General features: G+C 40.0%; 1 protein-coding gene and 1 long non-coding RNA gene across 6 annotated transcripts in view; one reads left to right on the top strand and one right to left on the bottom strand.

The window, feature by feature from the left end:
* The window catches only part of prr12b (proline rich 12b), a 63,116-nt gene extending 43,263 nt beyond the window's left edge, over window positions 1-19,853 (top strand). Inside the window, exons 6-16 of one of the 4 annotated variants that reach the window (XM_085155592.1) lie at window positions 600-683; window positions 2,672-3,485; window positions 6,562-7,163; window positions 7,255-7,371; window positions 7,625-7,758; window positions 8,015-8,826; window positions 8,941-9,060; window positions 14,943-15,040; window positions 15,255-15,386; window positions 18,192-18,287; window positions 18,789-19,853. In XM_085155592.1, coding sequence (XP_085011718.1) covers window positions 600-683; window positions 2,672-3,485; window positions 6,562-7,163; window positions 7,255-7,371; window positions 7,625-7,758; window positions 8,015-8,826; window positions 8,941-9,060; window positions 14,943-15,040; window positions 15,255-15,386; window positions 18,192-18,287; window positions 18,789-18,923 — 3,144 coding nt within the window. In that variant the 3' untranslated portion in view covers window positions 18,924-19,853. The remainder of the gene's footprint in view (window positions 1-599; window positions 684-2,671; window positions 3,486-6,561; window positions 7,164-7,254; window positions 7,372-7,624; window positions 7,759-8,014; window positions 8,827-8,940; window positions 9,061-14,942; window positions 15,041-15,254; window positions 15,387-18,191; window positions 18,288-18,788) is intronic. The other 3 variants (XM_085155591.1, XM_085155593.1, XM_085155594.1) reach the window with 3 other exon arrangements.
* Window positions 12,279-14,948, bottom strand: LOC146520896 (uncharacterized). 2 transcript variants are annotated; one of them, XR_014873567.1, is made up of 3 exons: window positions 13,831-14,948; window positions 13,377-13,440; window positions 12,279-12,974 (listed from the first exon to the last, which is right to left on the bottom strand). It is a non-coding gene; the product is annotated as an uncharacterized LOC146520896 (long non-coding RNA). The 2 variants fall into 2 exon arrangements; XR_014873566.1 differs by having other exon boundaries at window positions 13,377-14,948.
* Window positions 19,854-19,929: the final 76 nt, after the last annotated feature.

Genomic DNA, 19,929 nt, shown 5'->3' on the forward strand with positions numbered 1-19,929 from the left:
GATTTATCCTTGTAGTCATGTAATATCATTTGGGGTTTAAGCACCATGTGCTGAGGTCTTGCATCTCAGTGTTATCTGTGAATGTGTGGGAGAAACAACTGTCACCACGAGTGGAAGCGGACTGCTTTTACCTGGCAGTTTCAACTTTGGGTTTCATGCTAAAGTGAAATGAAAGCTAGTTGCCATGGCAACGGGAAGATGCTCTGTAGGTACAATCAATATTCTCAGTATAAGGGACGCCTGAAATTTTCCCCAAAATGAAAGTCAGTAATTGCACATTTAAGCAAAAGTCGAATTATTTAGTAAATGTTGTTAGCACTGCAAGTAAAAAAACAGACTAAGTGTTAAAGTGCCGACTTGGCGTCTGTAGGACTCCACCTTCAAAATGGGTGAAAGACAACGACGTTGCAGGACAGCACAGCAAAAACATTGCTGTTTTTTCTTGTGTTTAATTTCCTGAGACAATAAGTATTGGTTCAATAACAATACTCATTATAGCTAAACTGGGTATCAAGTTTAACCTTTCTCTGTACTGGTTTGACCTATCCTTTGATATATATTTATTTATCCTTGTCATTACATTTTTAACTGTAAAACAGCTGGTGGTGGATGGTTGGAAGAAAGAAATTGACAACTCACTGAATCCTGAAGCCTGGACTGCTATGCAGAAACTCTCAAATTCAGTAAGTTCCTTTACTCCATTGCATAAATGAGGAAAGCCAGGAGCTTCATATATAATTCATATGTCATCTATTCAAATTCAAGCCTCTGGAAGAAGGATTTCATCATAAATCAGGTAGTTAGACAATACCTGTGAAATAATGTGGCACTGATCCCTGGTAGAGTCTGCAGTGGAACAAAAGAACAACAACATCAACACTATTTTCATTTGTATAATTTGGAAAGAAAGGGGATAAGGCTGATTGACAGCCAGCTTTTTCTGGCTTACAAAACGGAGAGGAGAGCGATGCCTGCCACCAAGGCAGCTGTTGCCACAGTTACTGCATTTTTCAGCACAAGACCTTAGTGCCATCTGCTGTCTGTTAAGCTGTACTACCAAGATCTGTATTTACTGCTAAAGTGGAAAACTCCTTCACAGCTCTTACAAACTTTATTATAATGGAAAAGTTAGATTGTTGTTTATTCCACATGTAAAAAATTCAGCACAAAGGGTGTCTCTTTATTTGCTATAAGCTATATACGCAATACATGGACAAATGTATTGGGTCAATTCAATGATTTGAATTCAGCTGTTGTCAGTTACCTGGCCCGTTTGTTTCATTTGTGAAAGAATGAATTGTTAGAAAGAGTGCAGTGTGCTACAGTAATGGGATGCCACACATGCAACAACTTAGCTTGTAAAATGTATTTCTTCTAGATATTTGATAAGCATGTGAAGTTGCAGAGTGGGTTCACTGTTTGCTGAAGGGTAAAAGTCACTCACTGAGGCCTACACAGCTCTGCCCATGAAAGTAAACTTTGACACAAAATACTCTGTTTTATCACATCATAGCAAACTTGTAGGGTTTGGACTTTATAGATCAAATAACAAATCTGTCATTTACCTTAAAATAAGATAAGATGGGGATGACGTAGGAGCAGCGACATGTAAAGACGCGTGGCTGAGTTGCTCTGTGGGGATACGCTATTTTTTCAAATAAATACTGCAACATTGGGCACTAACGCGTTATCTGTCGTCAGCTGAGTTATCACTGCAAACGTGCGCATCACCTAAGGGAACTTTGCAACAATGTCAGGATCCAAAAACACCAGAAAGACTGATGGAGCCAAGGCAATATGATAGCATATGATACATATGATAGCAATGCTACATCCCCGGACACGGCCGCGCTAATGGCTGCCATAGCTAACTCGGAGAAGAACGTAGTTGCCAAAATTTCTACCCTGGAAGCAAAAGTTGAGAAAAGTGCCAAGCTCTTAATGAGCTGATCGATTCACTTCGCAGCAATGTTTCTGACCAAATAGATGAAGTGCGGACTGAACTTTGTGCTTAGATTGATGCCCTGCGTGGCGTAACCAGTTTCACAATGGCAGTGTTTGTAATCGCAATTCGAGTTATATTTTTCTGTACTTTTGTCATATTGGAAAATTATAAATAAAGTTGTCAAAAAAAATAAAAAATAAGATAAGATAACCTTTATTAGTCCCACACGTGGGATATTTGTTGTGTCACAGCAGAAAGTGGACAGTGCAAAGTTACAGTGGCAAAAATTAAGAAAAATAATGGAATTGGATAAAATAATAAGAATAGGATACTATATACAACTGCATTAAATACTATATACAACTGCATTAAATACTATATACAACTGCATTAAATAGTACGTTGTCAGAAAAAAGAAAAACTTTATTTCACATGTGTGGATGTGTTTGTTTGGTCATCTGCAAAGTCTTTGTTCTGGAGTCTGACAGCAGTGGGGAGCAAAGATCTGCAGAATCTCTCAAGTTGAAAATGCAGCCACTTATGATACTGTCTATGGAGGGACACATCAGTGTCCAAAGTAGTGGTTTATGTGCAAGTATACCATCAACACTGACACAAATACAAGAAAACAGCCTTTGAATAGATGTCCACTGTAGTCTTTCTAAGTGAATGCTGGCAATTATTATGTCATAACACCATCAGTTATTAGCTTCTGCTTTTTTACAGATTGACGAGAAGGTCTTTGACTTCAAACCAAGCTTTATGGCCTCTTTTCTGGATTTTCTGAAGACAGGTAAAAAACAGCCAGCCCTTGAACCAAGACATGATGGAGGCAACCAAGAAACCTGTTCCTCTATGAGGGGAGGAATTACATGCTTATCCTCACCATCTCCTCTCCTACCACCAACTTCTCCCCAGCAGCCTCCAGGACAGTTCAGCGATGGCAGCCCAGGTGAAGGGCCAGACCTAACCCACAGTAGCTGCCAAAGTCCCTGCAAACCTCTGGATGATGAACTGAAAAGAAACCTGGAGACTCTCCCCTCTTTCTCCTCTGATGAGGAGGATTCAGTAAATAAGAACCAGGACTTGCAGAAGAGCATCTCATCTGCAATCTCTGCCCTCTATGACACTCCACACTCACTGGCTGCTGCAGTGGCTTCTGTAGTAGTCAAAGCACAACCCATGCTTTCTCCACCCACGCCACAGGAGCCGTCGCTCAGCCCGCCTCTCAAGACCAATTCTCCCCTCATCCCTAGTATGGAGAGCATAAAAGATGGGCCACTTGCACACACTCAGCATAACACACAAAGTAAACAAAACACACGTGAGGAACAAAAAATGATCTCCACACTGTCGGACATGGAGGGGGTAGGATCTCAGCATGAAAGAGAAGAAGAAAACAGCAAGAAGGAGGAAGGCGAGGAGACGGCAAGCAAAGAAGAAAACACGAGGCATTCACACAATATGTTGCAGGGACCAGCGGAAAAGCAGGAGAGGGAGGATACAGCATCTGACACGCAGATTATGGAGGGCCATGATGGTATTTATATTTGTCCTCTTATTTCCTCTTTAACAGCTTCAGTTTGTAGTTACGTTCTGTGAGATGGCCTCCATTTAACACATGTGAAACTTCAGCTTGGTTGTACATGTTAGTGTCTCTCTGTTAAAACTTTGTTTTCACTGTCAAATTTCTAAAAATGTGTCGTGTCCAAATTCATGGGCTGCATCCTCCTGAGGCCGCATTTGTAGACCAATTATGTCACAAGGCTGTCCAAATTCGTAGACTCCTCTGAATGCAGCCGACAAATGCGTCCTCCTTTTCCCCAAATTTGAAGGATGGGTCGGGTGTGTCCTTCGTGGCCCACCATATCCCAGAATTCATAGCACTGCTCAGCCAATTCTAGTTTTCAACAATGGCGGCAGCTACTAAGTTTAAATATTACTCTTATTATTCTTTCTGGGTCACAAAATAAACTTTAAAGATATTTTCAGGCGAGCATGTAGCTGTGTAAACTCCAAATATCTGCTTGGTTTATCAAGATATCACATATTTGCAAAAGTGCTCCGACGTTTTCGGAGACGTCTGTTAACCACCAGCTCGATAGCTGACCAGGAGCTCGAGGGTCACTAGAGCCGCTGAGAATGGCACAACTCCCGGCACATCATTTTCAGATCACCGTGGTCTTTCGCTACTGAGGTTAAACGTAATATATAAGTCACTTATATAACCTAAAATGTTATTGTTTGGCTTTTTCGTGTTTTATTTGTTCCTGAGTAAATCGGTTTGGCTGAGATTAAAGTTATAGTTTTTAAACAGCTGAATAAACGTCAAACAGAAAACTGAAACAGAAGTGTGAGATGGTCGAGAATTTACACCAGTGTCCTGTTATATTTTAGATAGCAAGGAGCAGACGGCCGAGTTTATTAAAGTCCACCGAGACAGCGGTGACACAAATCTGAAGGCTTCCGGCCTACCCGACCTGCTGAGGACCCGGCCCACGTAGACTGCGAAGGCCGGGTCCTGCAGGAGGATGCAGCCCATGAATTTGGACACGACAAAATTCTCTAGATCAGGGGTCGGCAACCTTTCTGATGATGAGTGCCATTTAAAATTTCCTCAGAAGTCAGTGTGCCATATGATTGCATTAGCAATAAATTTAATAATGCTCTATATTAACAGTTACACACTATATAGAATAACTTTATAGAATTATGTTTGTTCACAGATGTTGGCAGCTGTCAGTGAATAGTTATCAGCTATTTGGAAACAAAAAAAAAGACACTTTTTCTCCATAACAGCAAATGAACTGTACAACAGAAAATACAAATGCTATGGTCTCCTCACAACAGTGATAAGAAAAATAAACTGGGCCAATATGGCATGTTTGTTAATACAGAGACACACATGTTAATGTGATCTCTGGTCTCCCACTCAGAGACACAGGTCTCCGAGCGTCCAGCATTCAGACCTGAGGACTCATGTGAGAGAAAATCTGCTCACACAGACATGTGGAGCCAAATACTGTCAATAAGGCCTCTGCAATGTTCTGAAGACAGTTAAACTTGTCAGGTAGTGACGTCCAGCAGGTGAACATGCAGCTCCATGAACACGCACAGCTGTGGATTCCAGCTGCTTCGATGTTATATGTATGATTTCTATACATTTTACGTCAGATAAAAACTTTGGTTGTAAGATTCAGATAATTATTTATTAAAAGCGAGACATTTTAAATCAGAATAAGAAAGTATTTGTGCCCCCCTCTCCCTGTTAATGCCCTACCTGCCCCCATGGCAACACTTTGCTAGACCCGCCCCTGCACAGTTACCAGCTGTCAGCTACTTAGAAAAGGATCCTGGTGTTATTTGTCTCTCAGAAACAGTTCATAACTTCAACTCATCCATGTCACCTAAAAGGTAAACCTGTTTCTCCATCAGCTGTTCAGCTCTGATGATTCAGTAAGGACATCTCCCGGTTTCATCTTCATGTTTCCCTCTCACCACATATCCAAACCCACATCATGACCAGCAGCTTTACAGCTGTGGCTCCAGCAAACATCAGCTGATACTAGAAATTAATATTAAATAAATTCTAACAACAGCTGATCAAGCTTAAACGTGCTGCTGTTTTTTACCCTCGACATCCGCTGGTTTCTTCTTTCTGGTGCAAAGTGGGCGATAAACAAACAAGAGAGAAAAGCCGATCAGCTGATCATTGATCAGTTTCATGATTGAAGTAGAAACAGGAAAAGGGAGGGGAGAGAATGAGAGGAGAAGAGGCAGCTGTGTAGCAAAGACACAGAATAACTGCAGCTTTGTGTCTTTTTCCATTGTAGCTGAAGTCCGGGACAAACTGTTCCTTTTCAGCTCAACACGAAACGCGTAATATTTTCTCTGAATACGGGACGATTTCGTCTTTTTACAGGACGGTTGGAAACTCTACTAACTAACCTTATGAATAAAATAAAGTTCTCTATCAGTAACATCATAGCACCCACCCAGCTGTATAGAAACTCTGTCATGCTAGCTAGCACGCAGTACGGGTTATTGTACCTGACGGTAAAAAGTCAGCATAACAAAAATAAACTCTACCTAAACTTGGTTTATATCTGACCCAGACAGACTGCAGGTCATAACTTCTTACCTGAAGTTCAGTTCACCTGACACTCGGCCGCCTCGGGTCTCTCCTCCTCCTGCCTCCCCTTTCTCTCATCCACCTGCTGGCCTCCACCACTTGCTAATGTTACTGAATCTGAGGAAGTGAATCTGATATGGCAGCCTCGCTTCTGTCAGTCAGGGCAGCTGTGGCTACAACTGTAGCTGCCTCCACCAGTGTGTGAATGTGAGAGTGAATAAATAGTGGAATTGTAAAGCACTTTGAGGGCCCCGAAAAGCGCCATATAAATGCAATCCATTATTATTATTATTATTATTGAGCACCGCCACCACCAAACAACTGAGTTATTTTACACACCGACCAGCATCTGGCCAATCCACCACCTCTCATTGTTTATACCGTTACAAAGAAAGAAAAAGTCACCGGGCCACCGAGCTAATGCCCGGTGGCCCGAAGTCTTTTCAAGTAATATTATAAACTCACCCTGTGGCTTTTCTTTCAGATTTACCATCAGGACGTGTGCCTGCTCCTGCACCTCCATCACCGTTCATCTCCTCCTCACCGCTCACATACTCATCACCATCGCCCCTCCCTCCCCCGTCAGTCTCTGTACCTTCTCCACCACCAGTCCAACAGAATGAGGAAGAAGTCAGTCTAAATGATCTTTCATCTGATCAGCACATGCCACAATCCTCCTACCAGCAGGCTTCAACTGCAGCCACCTCCCCACCCCCCTCCACCTCGCCACCAGTCATCCCATCGTCACCCCTGTTCAACCTTCCCTTCGGCCAATCGACCCCGCCCCCATCCACCACACCTCCCCCATCATCCTCTGATCAGGATCAGGAACCTGAAGCTGGGTTGCCTTACTTTTCCACTTTATCCTCCTCACCCTCTTCATTGTCCTCTCACCCACCATCACCTCCAACGCCAGAGGAGGCCCCTCAATCCCAGCGTCTTACCTCCCTTCACCTGGCAAAGAAGCAGGCTGATGCTGCCATCGCTGGGGAGAGTGAAGAAGAAAACAGTGAGAGTGGAGGTGAGGGAATCTTCCGTGAGCGGGACGAGTTTGTGGTGCGAACTGAGGACATTGGTACTCTTAAGGTGAGTCATGCCACAGGTCTCAGGAAGTATGTGTTCTGAATAGATAACTTACCAGCCATAATATACGCTGGTTGTCTGTCTGTGTCACTAGATGGCCTTGCAGACAGGCCGAGAGCCTCCACCTATCTGGAGGGTGCAAAAAGCTTTGCTCCAGAAATTCAGCCCGGAGATCAAAGATGGTCAAAGGCAGTTCTGTGCAACAAGCAATGTGAGTTTTTCAAAAAGACGTAGTGTATGTTTAAGGACATAAACTGTTGGTGGACAGCTCTGGGTTCAAAACAGTTCAACCTGGTATTGTTCCCAGAGCCAGTCTCTTTGATGCTTGACTTTTTTCTCTTCTCAGCCTATTAAAACGTAACATTAAAGCAGTTTTCTGTAGAATGGATCATTTTATATTTATTTATTAGAATTTTTAAAAATATATCTCTTTATGACATATTAATTGTTGTCTGTTCTCTCAGTATTTGGGTTACTTTGGTGATGCCAAAGTGCACTACCAGCGTTTATATGTGAAGTTCTTGGAGAATGTCAACAAAAAAGATTACGTCAGAGTGTGTTCACGAAAGCCATGGCACAGAGCTGGCCTGACTCTGAGGTAAGGCGAGAGAAAGACACTGAGTGGAAAGTGTAACCAGAACTGGCCTGCATCAAGGTTACACTGGATTACCAGGCCCAAACTCCCCCCTCCCATAAAACTTGTTGATGAACTCTCAACACATACATAGACTGAACCACACAAAAACAATTCAGTGACTAATTTCAACATTTTAATTAATCTATGTTTCATGTGCCTGTGCTTAAGACAAACACCAATTAAGTTAGTGTCTCTCCTCATGTCTACTGACTGACAGACGCCAGCCTCTACCTAAACAGCTGCTGACCATTCACAATCTGAGCCAACCTCGAATAGATAGTCGACACAAGCAGAGACGGAATGAAAGGGAGCTAATGGAGCAGAGAGAAAGAGAAAGAAGAGAGAGAGAAACAAGGAAAAAAGTAGAAACGGAACATAAGGAGAGAGAAAGGAAAGAGGAGAGCAAAGAACAAGAAGAAGAGAGGCACAAGAAAGAAAAAGATGGTGGAGAACAAAATGAGAGGGGTCACAGAGATGTGAAAATGGAAAGGAAGAAGGAAAGTGAGAGTGAAAGAAGGGAGAAGGAGAAAAAAGAAAGGGAACTTAAGGAGAGGCAGCAAAGGAAAAAGGAAAAACAGGATAGGGAGCAGAAGGAAAGGATGAACCAAGAGAGAGAATGGAAAGAAAAGGAAAGATCACTGAGAGAACAAAAAGAGAGGGAGAGGATAGAAAAGGAGAAACAGGAGAGAGAGAGAGAACAAAAACAAAGACAGCAGAGGGAATGGGGAGAGAGGCACAGAGACCAGAAGGACAGACAGCAGAGGGACATGGAGACAGATGGTGACTCGAAAGAAAAGGAGAAAGCTCAGGAACAAGAAAAAAAGGAGAACATGGAGCAAGTCAACAGAGATTATACAATGGCATTAAAAGAAGAGAAGAACCGAGGAGACATAAAGATGGCATTTCAGGGAAGAGCCAAGACTTCAAAGGACAAGGCTGAGCCTCCACCCAAGAAAAGGAAGACATGGTTGAAGGCGGTGCTGTCCTCTTCACCTGAGTCCGACTACTCCTTACTCAGTGATGATGAAGGTCAGCTGTTCTTTGAGTGCATATGATGCACACATTTATTTTTAACCCATTGCCATTGTCTTCAACCAACAATTACTGTGTCCAGGCCTCTGTGCAGCTTGTTTTGTGTTTTAGGGCCTGCGCGGGGTGGAGTGAACAGTCGAGCCATGAGGGACATGTTCAGGAGCTATGTGGAGATGTTGGTCAGCACAGCACTTGACCCTGATATGATTCAAGCCCTAGAGGACACAGATGGTGAGCACTCAGTTCAAACAACACTGTAGTCTTAAGTCAGAGAAAAGCATTCTCCAAGAAAATGGAGAATGCATGCATGCATGTCTGTATGATTCCAAGAATTTTTGTAATATGCAAAGAAAAACAGAATGCAGTGATTTGGAAATTTCACATTTTTATTCAGCATTTCAACACATATAAAAACATATCAAATGTTTAAACTGAGCCATTTTAGTATTTCGTGAAATATATTAGCTCATTTTGCATTTGATGGCAAAAACAGTCGTTGAACTAAGTAGATGGAGTTGCTATATTATTGACAGAAGAACGCTGACCCATTCTCTTCGGTGTTGTCCACCCATCCATCTATCCATCCATTCTCTTCCACTTATCCTTGTCAGGGTCGCGGGGGTGGGGTTGGAGGCTATCCCAGCTGTCTTAGGGCAAGAGGCGGGGTACACCTTGGACAGGTTGCCAGTCTGTTGCAGGGCTAACACATAGAGACAGACAACCATTCACACTCACATTCGCACCTAAGGGCAATTTAGAGTTACCAATTAACCAATCCCCAATCAAATTAATTCAAATAAATCTTAAAGAGTACCTATAACTTGTATGTGCAGAACAGTCCAGGGAAAACAATTAAAAGGGCAACTAAATCCAAGAGCCTGGAGAAACTACAGAAGGTGGAAAAAAGCATGAAACACAGGGAGGGATGACAATATCTGACAAAAACTAAGAGAAAGACAGCAACTATAAATATACAGAAGGGTGACTGGAGCAGAGCTGCAACAAGACAGTGCACTCAAGACTAACTGATAAAACAGGAAGTAAGAAAGAACGGATATACTAACATGTGAAAACTTAACAAGGCATGGGGAACACAGGGCAGCATCACACAAAAATCTAATTAGTTCCCAGAAATCAAAAAAACTATGCAAACTCGTTGCCTTAAACACCCTAAGTAAAGCTTACTTATGACTGTTAGGACAACTCATTCATTGCAAGTATGCAGTACTAAGAATAACTTGATGTTTCTGACTGTGCAGTACTAATTGTTTACCCACTGACAAACATTTCAAGTTGTACTAAATTAAATAACAATTTGTGGTAACTTACTTTAAAAAAAATCACATTACAGGGCTCTAGACTAACTTTTTGCCACGGTTGCACTGGTGCGCCTAACTTTTTTTCTTAGGCGCACCAGCACAAAAGTTAGGCGCACCCAAATGTTTCAACCACATCGCTTAAAACCACAGTTTTACATGTGCACTTTTAAGGGGGCAAAATTGCTGTCCATACAGACAATATTCATTTGTAAATGATTAACTAACAATCTAACAAGACTAGAAAGGAGAAACTCAATGCATCATGGGAATCCCCCGGCGGCCTACGTCTATTGCAGCATAACTAAGGGAGGATTCAGGGTCACCTGGTCCAGCCCTAACTATATGCTTTAGCAAAAAGGAAAGTTTGAAGCCTAATCTTAAAAGTAGAGATAGTGTCTGTCTCCTGAATCCAAACTGGAAGCTGGTTCCACAGAACAGGGGCCTGAAAACTGAAGGCTCTGCCTCCCATTCTACTTTTAAATACTCTAGGAACAACAAGTAGGCCTGCAGAGCGAGAGCGAAGTGCTCTAATAGGGTGATATGGTACTACAAGGTCATTAAGATAAGATGGGGCCTGATTATTTATAACTTTAGAGATGTTGCACAAATGGAAGAAAGCAGTCTTACATATTTGTTTAATATGTGCGTTGAAGGACATGTCCTGGTCAAAAATGACTCCAAGGTTCCTCACAGTGTTACTGGAGGCCAAGGTAATGCCATCCAGAGTAAGAATCTGGTTAGATACCATATTTCTAAGCTTTTCAGCGCCGAGTACAATGACCTCAGTTTTATCTTAGTTAAGAAGCAGAAAGTTAGCGGCCATCCAGGTCTTTATGTCTTTAAGACATTCCTGCAGTTTAACTAATTGGTGTGTGTTATCTGGCTTCATGCACAGATAGAGCTGGGTGTCATCTGCATAGCAGTGTAAATGTATGCTATGTCTTCTAATGATGCTGCCTAGGGGAAGCATGTATAATGTAAACAGATTTGGTCCTAGCACTGAACCCTGTGGAACTCCATAATTAACCTCAGTGTGTGAAGAGGACTCTCCATTTACATGCACAAACTGGAGTCTATTAGATAGATATGATACAAACCACTGCAGCACAGTACCTGTAATACCTACAGCATGTTCTAATCGCTCTAATAGGATATTATGGTCGACAGTATCGAACGCTGCACTGAGGTCTAGCAGGACAAGCACAGAGATGAGTCCACTGTCAGAGGCCATAAGAAGATCATTTGTAACCTTCACTAAAGCTGTTTCTGTGCTGTGATGAGCTCTGAAACCTGACTGAAACTCTTCAAATAAACCATTCCTCTGCAGATGATCTGTTAGCTGTTTGACAACTACTCTTTCAAGGATGTTTGATATGAAAGGAAGGTTGGAGATTGGCCTATAATTAGCTAAGACTGCTGGGTCTAGAGATGCTTTTTGAGTAAAGGTTTAACTACAGCCAGCTTGAAGGCCTGTGGTACATAGCTGATTATTAGAGATAGGTTGATCATATTTAAGATCGAAGAATTAATCAATGGCAGGACTTCTTTGAGCAGTTTTGTAGGAATGGGGTCTAAAAGACACATTGATGGTTTGGAGGAAGTAATTATTAAAGTTAACTCAGAAAGATCAATTGGAGAAAAAGAGTCTAACTTAACATCAATGGTACTAAGAGTAGCTGTAGATAATATTACATCTGTGGGATGATTATTGGTAATTTTTTCTCTAATGATAAAAATTTTATTTGTGAAGAAGTTCATGAAGTCATTACTAGTTAACGTTAAAGGGATGGTTGGCTCAACAGAGCTCTGACTGTTTGTCAGCCTGGCTACAGAGCTGAAGAGAAACCTGGGGTTGTTCTTATTTTCTTCAATCAGTGACGAATAGTAAGATGTTCTGGCTTTGTGGAGGGCTTTCTTATAAAGCAACAAACTATTTCTCCAGGCTAAATGATGATCCTCTAAATTTGTGACACGCCATTTCCTCTCCAGATTGCGAGTCATCTGCTTTAGGGTACGTGTTTGAGAATTATACCACGCCCCTGACTATCTCTGATTGGTTTAGATCACGATAGAGGCATAATGTGTGTCTGTTGTTGACCACATGGAGACTTTTCTTTTTTTACTCAAACAGTTGGTCGCACCGGTGTGACCTAGGGTTTTTTTTAGTCGCACCATTGAAAAATTTGGTCGCATTTGCGACCAAATTGGTCGCACTCTAGAGCCCTGCATTATGTTTTATTATATTTGACATTTCTAGTACAACACTATTAATATAATGCTGAATGCAAGTATGATTCAAAAGAATAATTAACATTTAACATCACTTCTTGTGATGGTGTTAAAATCAGCCCAACTTTTATTTTCAAATGTAAAAAGGTATATGAGCCAGCATGCTGGACACTGTTCTGCTGAACAACAAACAGTTATATTACCATCATTGTTATAATCTAATCAAACAAAGTCTCAGATTTAATTATTCTGAAACTAAGTTTAGGCCTACTACAACTTTGTTTTGAAAGTTACATTACTGATATAATCAAAATAAAATGTATTTATTGTCTGTAGTTTAAACAACACATTTGTTTTTCATTCCAACACAGGAGCTGGAATGTTGTAATGTTTTAAGGATGCTTGTTTCCAGTCCAGGCATTACTGCCTGAATGACTGTCATGGATCGAGGTGATCCAAATGTAGGTGCAGACAAAGTCTTTAACTTCCCTTCAGTACAGTGGCAGTGGATGTGGGTTGGAGATGCAATGAGCTTGAACCTGCAGGCGACCATCTTCACTGACAGTCTGTGACGGAGGACTCATCTCTCCTGGTGTCCTGCAAGCAAACAAACATATTTTTTAGAACACCAACATATTTGCTTTCTTAAAACATTTTTTCTTCATTTACTATAGAACAGACCCCAATTTAGACAACCTCAGGCTCCCTCCCCACCGGAGAGGTGACATTCAGTGTCCCACTTGTCAGTCTGGATAGCCCTGACCCCCACCCAACACACATTAATGTTATGAAAGCATATTTTTAAAAAGGGCTATGCAAACATGGCCAATAACTTTCATTCTGATGATCTGCAAAGTAATTTGGGCACAAAACAAATTTCACTGTTCAAAAACATGCAGACTTCACTATATAGAGTGCAGACAGTGTGGTCCCTCTAAACTAAGTCATATGATCTTTGGATAATTGCAGACCAAACTCTCAGTGTTTGTATTTACTTACACAGCATGTCTTGTAGAATTTACTGGGGTCATCAGCAACAGCATAGTGCAGTCATATCTCAAGTCTAATAAGAGAAGACAGGAAAAGATCATGTTCTGTCCGGGGCATTCAGGGGGATTTTCAAGATTAATGAAAATGTCCGGCTTTTCCTACAGAGGACCCATAACATTTACTCATCAAATCAGAGTACCACGTAAAGAATCACAGCAATGACAACAATGATCTCTTGAGCTGAAGCTTCTCCAGGTTTGCTCAACATATTCCAGAAAAAAAGCAAGCATCATGAACATGTGGACTGAGCTGTGTGAGGGACGACGTGGCATTTTCAAACCATATCGTTTTATTCTTCCTCACTGAGAAGCAACATTTCCTGCTTACTTAGTTTTTCTAATTTAAGACAACTCAAATAAACTGAGTTTATCAGCTTTTTGAATAAAAAGTACTAGTAACTTACTTAACCTCCTAAGACCCGAACTCTTCCACAGCATGCTTTCTTTGATATTTGGGCTGATTGGCACCTGATGAATGTAAAAACAAAGAATTACCAGATTTTTTTTTACCTAATTTTTGTTCCTGAGAAAAATGAGATTCACATATGAGGATATTTGTTTAAAAGTTCGATAGAACAGTGGCAGTATGATGTCCTCGTAAGTGGATCAGGCCCTTGTAGAGCAAAATGTAGTATTTTGGTCTAGACAACCGAAAATGTGATGTCCACATATGTGGACGCCAGGTCCTAGGAGTTTAAACTGAGCTCTAATAACAAATTGATAAAAATTGAGCTCAGTCTACTTGATATTTTTAATTAAACACAATATTATATTTTACAGTGCATAACTGAAATGAGGGATAGAGTAAAACAAACAATAACCGGTCATTGTCCTGGGTATTTTGAGTTTTTTGTGGGGTTTGGCTCCTTTTTTCAGAACTCTTGTGTTAAGCCTTTTTATTTGGTAATTTTAGTAGGTTGTTATTTTCCATTGTGATGTATTATCCTCTGTTTGTATTCTAAATTATCTTCTTTTGTGATTCCTTTCTGTCTCCCCATTATGTCCCATTTATGTCCCATTTATGTCCCCGTGTCTGTGTGGTCTCCTTTGTCCTTTCTCCATTTTCATCTGGTTTCCATGTTTAATTATGTCAAGTCAGTATATCTTAGTCCTAGTCCTAGTGTTAGTTACTTCCTGTTTTATTTTGATAGGCCTTCATCTCGTATGCATTATGTTCAGTTTTGTTTCCCTTAAATAGATGGAATGACTCTATTTAACCACAACCTCAGACTGTCCGAGATCTTGGTGGTTATGATAGGGATGAACTGCTGACCCATGCAAATGATTTCAACTATTTTAAGACCTTTTAATAATTAAAGATAAAATGGTGCAAATGAATTGCTAAGACAAAGACAGCATGCTCCATCTTTATTGTTATTTTTAGTGTATCCAGTAATGGAAAACTACTAATTAAATTACTTGGCATCATTTCAAGAGTCTTTTGAAAATTGCACTGACATGAATTAAAATGTAAGGTTTAAAAGTAAATGAGTATTCTACTACTTTAACACATCAGATGAATTATACCTCCCGCCCATGAGGAAAATTGATAGTATGCTCATGGAACAGAAGAAGAAGTTGTTGAGGAGAGTCAACATGAGTGCTCAGCACCAGGTAAAGCTTCATATCCTTCTGTTTTGGTTTTATTTGGCACTTCTCAAATCACTTTGTTTTAGAGATTTGTTGAAGATGATTCCCCATAGTCTAAGTGTTAAACCAGATACATTTTTGTTAACTGAAAACATTTCTTTGCAGAAATCTGATTCTTTGTGGCCTTAAGCTAAACGTGACCTTTGTCTCATGACGCCAATTTACTTTCATCATCCAGGAGGCTTTACATATATTCCCCAAAATGACAGCAGATCCTGTGGAATCTGGAGTTGTCAAAGTTCACCTTGGTGGGGAGGGCTACAACCGCAAGACTCTCAACCGAATCAAGAGGAGCATTCCTAAGCAGCAGGTGAGAAAAAGCTATGACGTTGCACTTTTATGTAGTCAATACGCTGTGCCTGGTGTTACAAGCTGAAAGGCAATCTTTTGTTATCCAACAGCTGTCTAATCGCTCTGAAGGTTTTTCAAAGTTTTTCTTTTGACCTTGGCTGCTTTTTCAATAATTTTTAGTCCATTTTAGAGGAAATATTTTTTTGGTTGTGGAACACTGACCTATGGATCCTTCAAGTATAAAAAGATATTTAAGCCAGTGGTTTGGGGGATCTTGTCAAAATTGATGAAATAATGAAACCATAAACCTACAGTCAGATTTTCATCCACCATACATTACCATCTGGAATGCAACTTATTGGCAACAGCTTTATTTTTCAGCATGACAGTGACTTCAACATTACTGAGGCAGTGTGTAATGGTCTTGAAAGAGACCTGAACAAAACGCAGCCAACATCCAAAGAAGAACTTTGAATGTCCTTCAAGAAGCCTGGAGAATCCTTCCTGAAGATGACTTAAAAGAAATACAGGGAAGCTTGCCTAAAAGAGTTGTGTTGTGAGGCTGTGTTGAAGAATAAAGGTGGTCATAACCAAATATTTACAGACTGTCAAGCTCTTTAGAATTGTACAAACTCTGGTTTTACCTTATATAATGCATTTCCCATTTTCCTAACCATAAAGAAATAATGGACTCAAAACTTTTGCACACTACATGAGTACATCATCACACCAGTTAGTCTGAATCTTTTTAAAAATTATTATGTGCAGGGCATATGTCAGAGGCAAGATTTAGAAAAATCCACACAGTTCAGTACAGTCAGTACAATTACAATAGTAAAAGAAAAGCATATAACCTTTTGTAGACACTAAGGATATTTCTATTTACTTTTTCATAAACTTTTTTTGTTAGTTTAAATCTTTTTTCAAAATTATAGTTTTTATTTCTATTTTAACTAAATAAATAGTTTAACATGTTTAGGTTTAGTTTTTAATTTAGTATTTGTTAACTATAAAACTCTTCACCATCACCAGAGGGACCTTTTTTTATTTTAATGAAAGAAACTGTTACATTTTTGTAAAAAGTAAACATGAATCTTATGTCCTGTCTTCCTCCCCTCACCCTCAGCTGGTAGCGGTAGCTATCCCTCGCTGAGCCTGGTTTTGCCGGAGGTTTCTTTCTGCTAAAAGGGATTTTTCTTCCCATTGTCACCAAAGTGCATGTCTACAGGAGGTCATACAATTGTTGGGGTTTTGTCTGTGGTATTGTGGGGTGTTTACCTTACATTATAAAGCACCTTGAGTTTCACCTTCAGTTTTATTTCTTTGGTGCAATATAAATAAAACTGAATTGAATTGAATTAAACACAACATCACCTCAAGGCTTAAGAAACATCACATTTTTGTTGAATATTTAGGTTACCTACTATGTGTACAACTTTCTTTAATTCAGTTCAGTTCAATTCAATTTTATTTATACAGCTCCAAATCACAACAACAGTCGCCTCAAGGCGCTTTATATTGTACAGTAGACCCCACAAGAATACATACAGAGAAAAACCCAACAATCATATGACCCCCTATGAGCAGCACTTTGGCGACAGTGGGAAGGAAAAACTCCCTTTTAACAGGAAGAAACCTCCAGCAGAACCAGGCTCAGGGAGGGGCGGGGCCATCTGCTGTGATTGGTTGGGGTGAGAGAAGGAAGACAGGATAAAGACATGCTGTGGAAGAGAGACAGAGGTTAATAACAGATATGATTCAATGCAGAGAGGTCTGTTAACACATAGTGAGTGAAGAAGAAACACCCAGTGCATCATGGGAGCTTAAGTCTATTGCAGCATAACTAAGGGAGGATTCAGGGTCACCTGGTCCAGCCCTAACTATATGCTTTAGCAAACAGGAAAGTTTGAAGCCTAATCTTGAAAGTAGAGATAGTGTCTGTCTCCTGAATCCAAACTGGAAGCTGGTTCCACAGAACAGGGGCCTGAAAACTGAAGGCTCTGCCTCCCATTCTACTTTTAAATACTCTAGGAACAACAAGTAGGCCTGCAGAGCGAGAGCGAAGTGCTCTAATAGGGTGATATGGTACTACAAGGTCATTAAGATAAGATGGGGCCTGATTATTTAAGACCTTGTATGTGAGGAGCAGGATTTTGAATTCTGGATTTAACAGGAAGCCAAAACAGGAGAAATCTGCTCTCTCTTTCTAGTCCCTGTCAGGACTCTTGCTGCAGCATTTTGGATTAGCTGAAGGCTTTTTGGGGAGTTTTTAAGGGAGTCAGGTACTTCTGATTAGAGACATTAGTTTTCACTGGAGCTACAGTATCCAGAGTCGTACGTAGTGAGGAGGTAAAATTATTAACAAGATAATCGACCTCTGTTGGAGCAATGTTCAGATAGCTGCTCTGCTCTATGTTGGTACAGGCCATTGAAGATGATGACAGTGGGTGGATTATATTCTTAAACTTAGTTACAGCGCTTTCAGAAAGACATCTACTGTGATAAAGTCTACTCTCCACTGCTGTGTAATCAGTTATTGTAAATGTAAATGTTATCAGGAAATGATCAGACAGGAGAGGGTTTTCAGGAAACACTGTTAAATGTTCAGTTTCTATGCCATATGTTAAAACAAGATCTAGAGTGTGATTAAAGTGGTGGGTGGGTTCTTTTACATTTTGAGAGAAACCAATTGAGTCTAATAATAATATCTAATAATAATCTTGTGTTGCTTTGATCATTAGTTGTACTTTTTCAAATAATACTGTAATTACTAAGACGACTTTAGTAGAAAGAAACTCAATTCTTTTTCTATCACCATTTTCAGGATATGAAACTTTCAATTGACATTTGCCGGATATACAGTCTGTATCATTCTCTTCACCACTACAAATATCACACCTTCCTGCATTGCAAGAAGGAGGTAAGGATTTTGCTGCACTTTTGCTATAATACCCAGTGTGTATTATATTAGGGATACAATAAATGATATAACATAAACCACCTACATGGCTGGTTTAACAAAGTTACTGAAGTTCCTGTTGGTCCCACGTGCACATGGGGATCGGGGCTTTCAGGCACCAAGCCTGTGGAGCTCTCTTCCATTGTCCAGACTCCGCTGACTCTTAAAAAGAAGCTGAAGACATTTCTATACAAACAAACTTTTATTTAATTTGATCATTGTGTTATATTATTATTTGTATTTCTGATTTGACTGTTGAGCACTTTGTGATCTTTATCTGTGAAAAGTGCTATATAAATAAATTTGACTTACTTACAGCATGAATTTAAAAGCTCCCCAGTCCTTTGTAGCTTCTTTGGAGCTACAGAGTGACAACACTGATGTATAAGTGCGAACACACACACTATCATTAGCCATGATACTGTATGTAGGTACTTAACATAACTGTTGTTTTCTGACTAGACAGACAATATTGAGCAGGCAGCGGAGGACCCTGGCCAGGAGGAGGTGGTGCAGCAGTGCATGGCGAACCAAGGCTGGCTTGAGAGCCTCTTCAGTTCTTTCATGGAACTGCTTACTCTCAGTGCAAAGACCTAAAGGACGATCACAACCTCTGCCTCCAAAAACAAACATCCACCTGCAGTATTAAGAAGGTGGAGGTGTTCAGAATGTGTGAAACAAAGCAATCAGAAACTGGATGCCAGAAATGCAACGAGAGTGGCCCCTATTTTTTTTTTAAAGGGAAGGTTACCATTGTAAGTATTTGCTTTATTGCTGTATCCAACTATTGTACCAAATTATGAAGGCTAGTGAACTATTGGAAAGCAATGGATTTCCCCAAAAGTCAATGAGAGATTATTTGATTAGAACTACAAAGGTGACTTTTGTCAGGACTTACAGAGCATGGATATATATGTGCAAGCTGTCTTTTATGTAAGTATGTAAGTAAAATATGTATTTAATGTGGTTTGTATAATTTACACAAATCCATTTTTAAAATGTACTTTTCTCAGATGGAATTGTTTGCAGTTCACATTTTTGAAAAATGTTTTATAGGTGTAAAACCAAATGGCCCGTATGCTAAGCTAAGCTAAAACGAATGGTTTAGTGAGATAAAAGTGAGGTTTAAAAAGACAGTGTGAATGTCTTTTCTTTTTGCATCAGAAAAAAGCAGGAAGATAATATATTTAAAACCAAATCATGATGTTTCTGTTTGTTCTTCAGGAGATAATGAATGATTGGGATTAATTCCCTTAATGAAGAAGGATACAAAAAAAATGAAGTACTGCTTTCTTAAAGGAAGTATGAGTTAAAATGATGATAAACCCTTAATATCAGTATTTAATGTCATATTTTTTTATCTGTTTGTTGCTGAGTTTTCCTATAAGTTGAACTCTCTGAGGATATTCTTGCAGAGTTTGATTTGTAAATATTGTACAGCTACTTCATCCTCTAGTTTCCAGTGGCTCTTCAGTAAATGCAATTGCTGTATTGGACATACTGTATTAAAACTCTGAAAATAACAAATGAATCAATGAATCAATAGCCTTGAGCTGAAGTCTTATCAAGAATGTTTGCATCATGGATGGATTTTAGCTGATAC

This window comes from Neolamprologus multifasciatus, chromosome 4 (assembly GCF_963576455.1).
Source record: "Neolamprologus multifasciatus chromosome 4, fNeoMul1.2, whole genome shotgun sequence".
Classification (NCBI taxonomy): Eukaryota; Metazoa; Chordata; class Actinopteri; order Cichliformes; family Cichlidae; genus Neolamprologus; species Neolamprologus multifasciatus.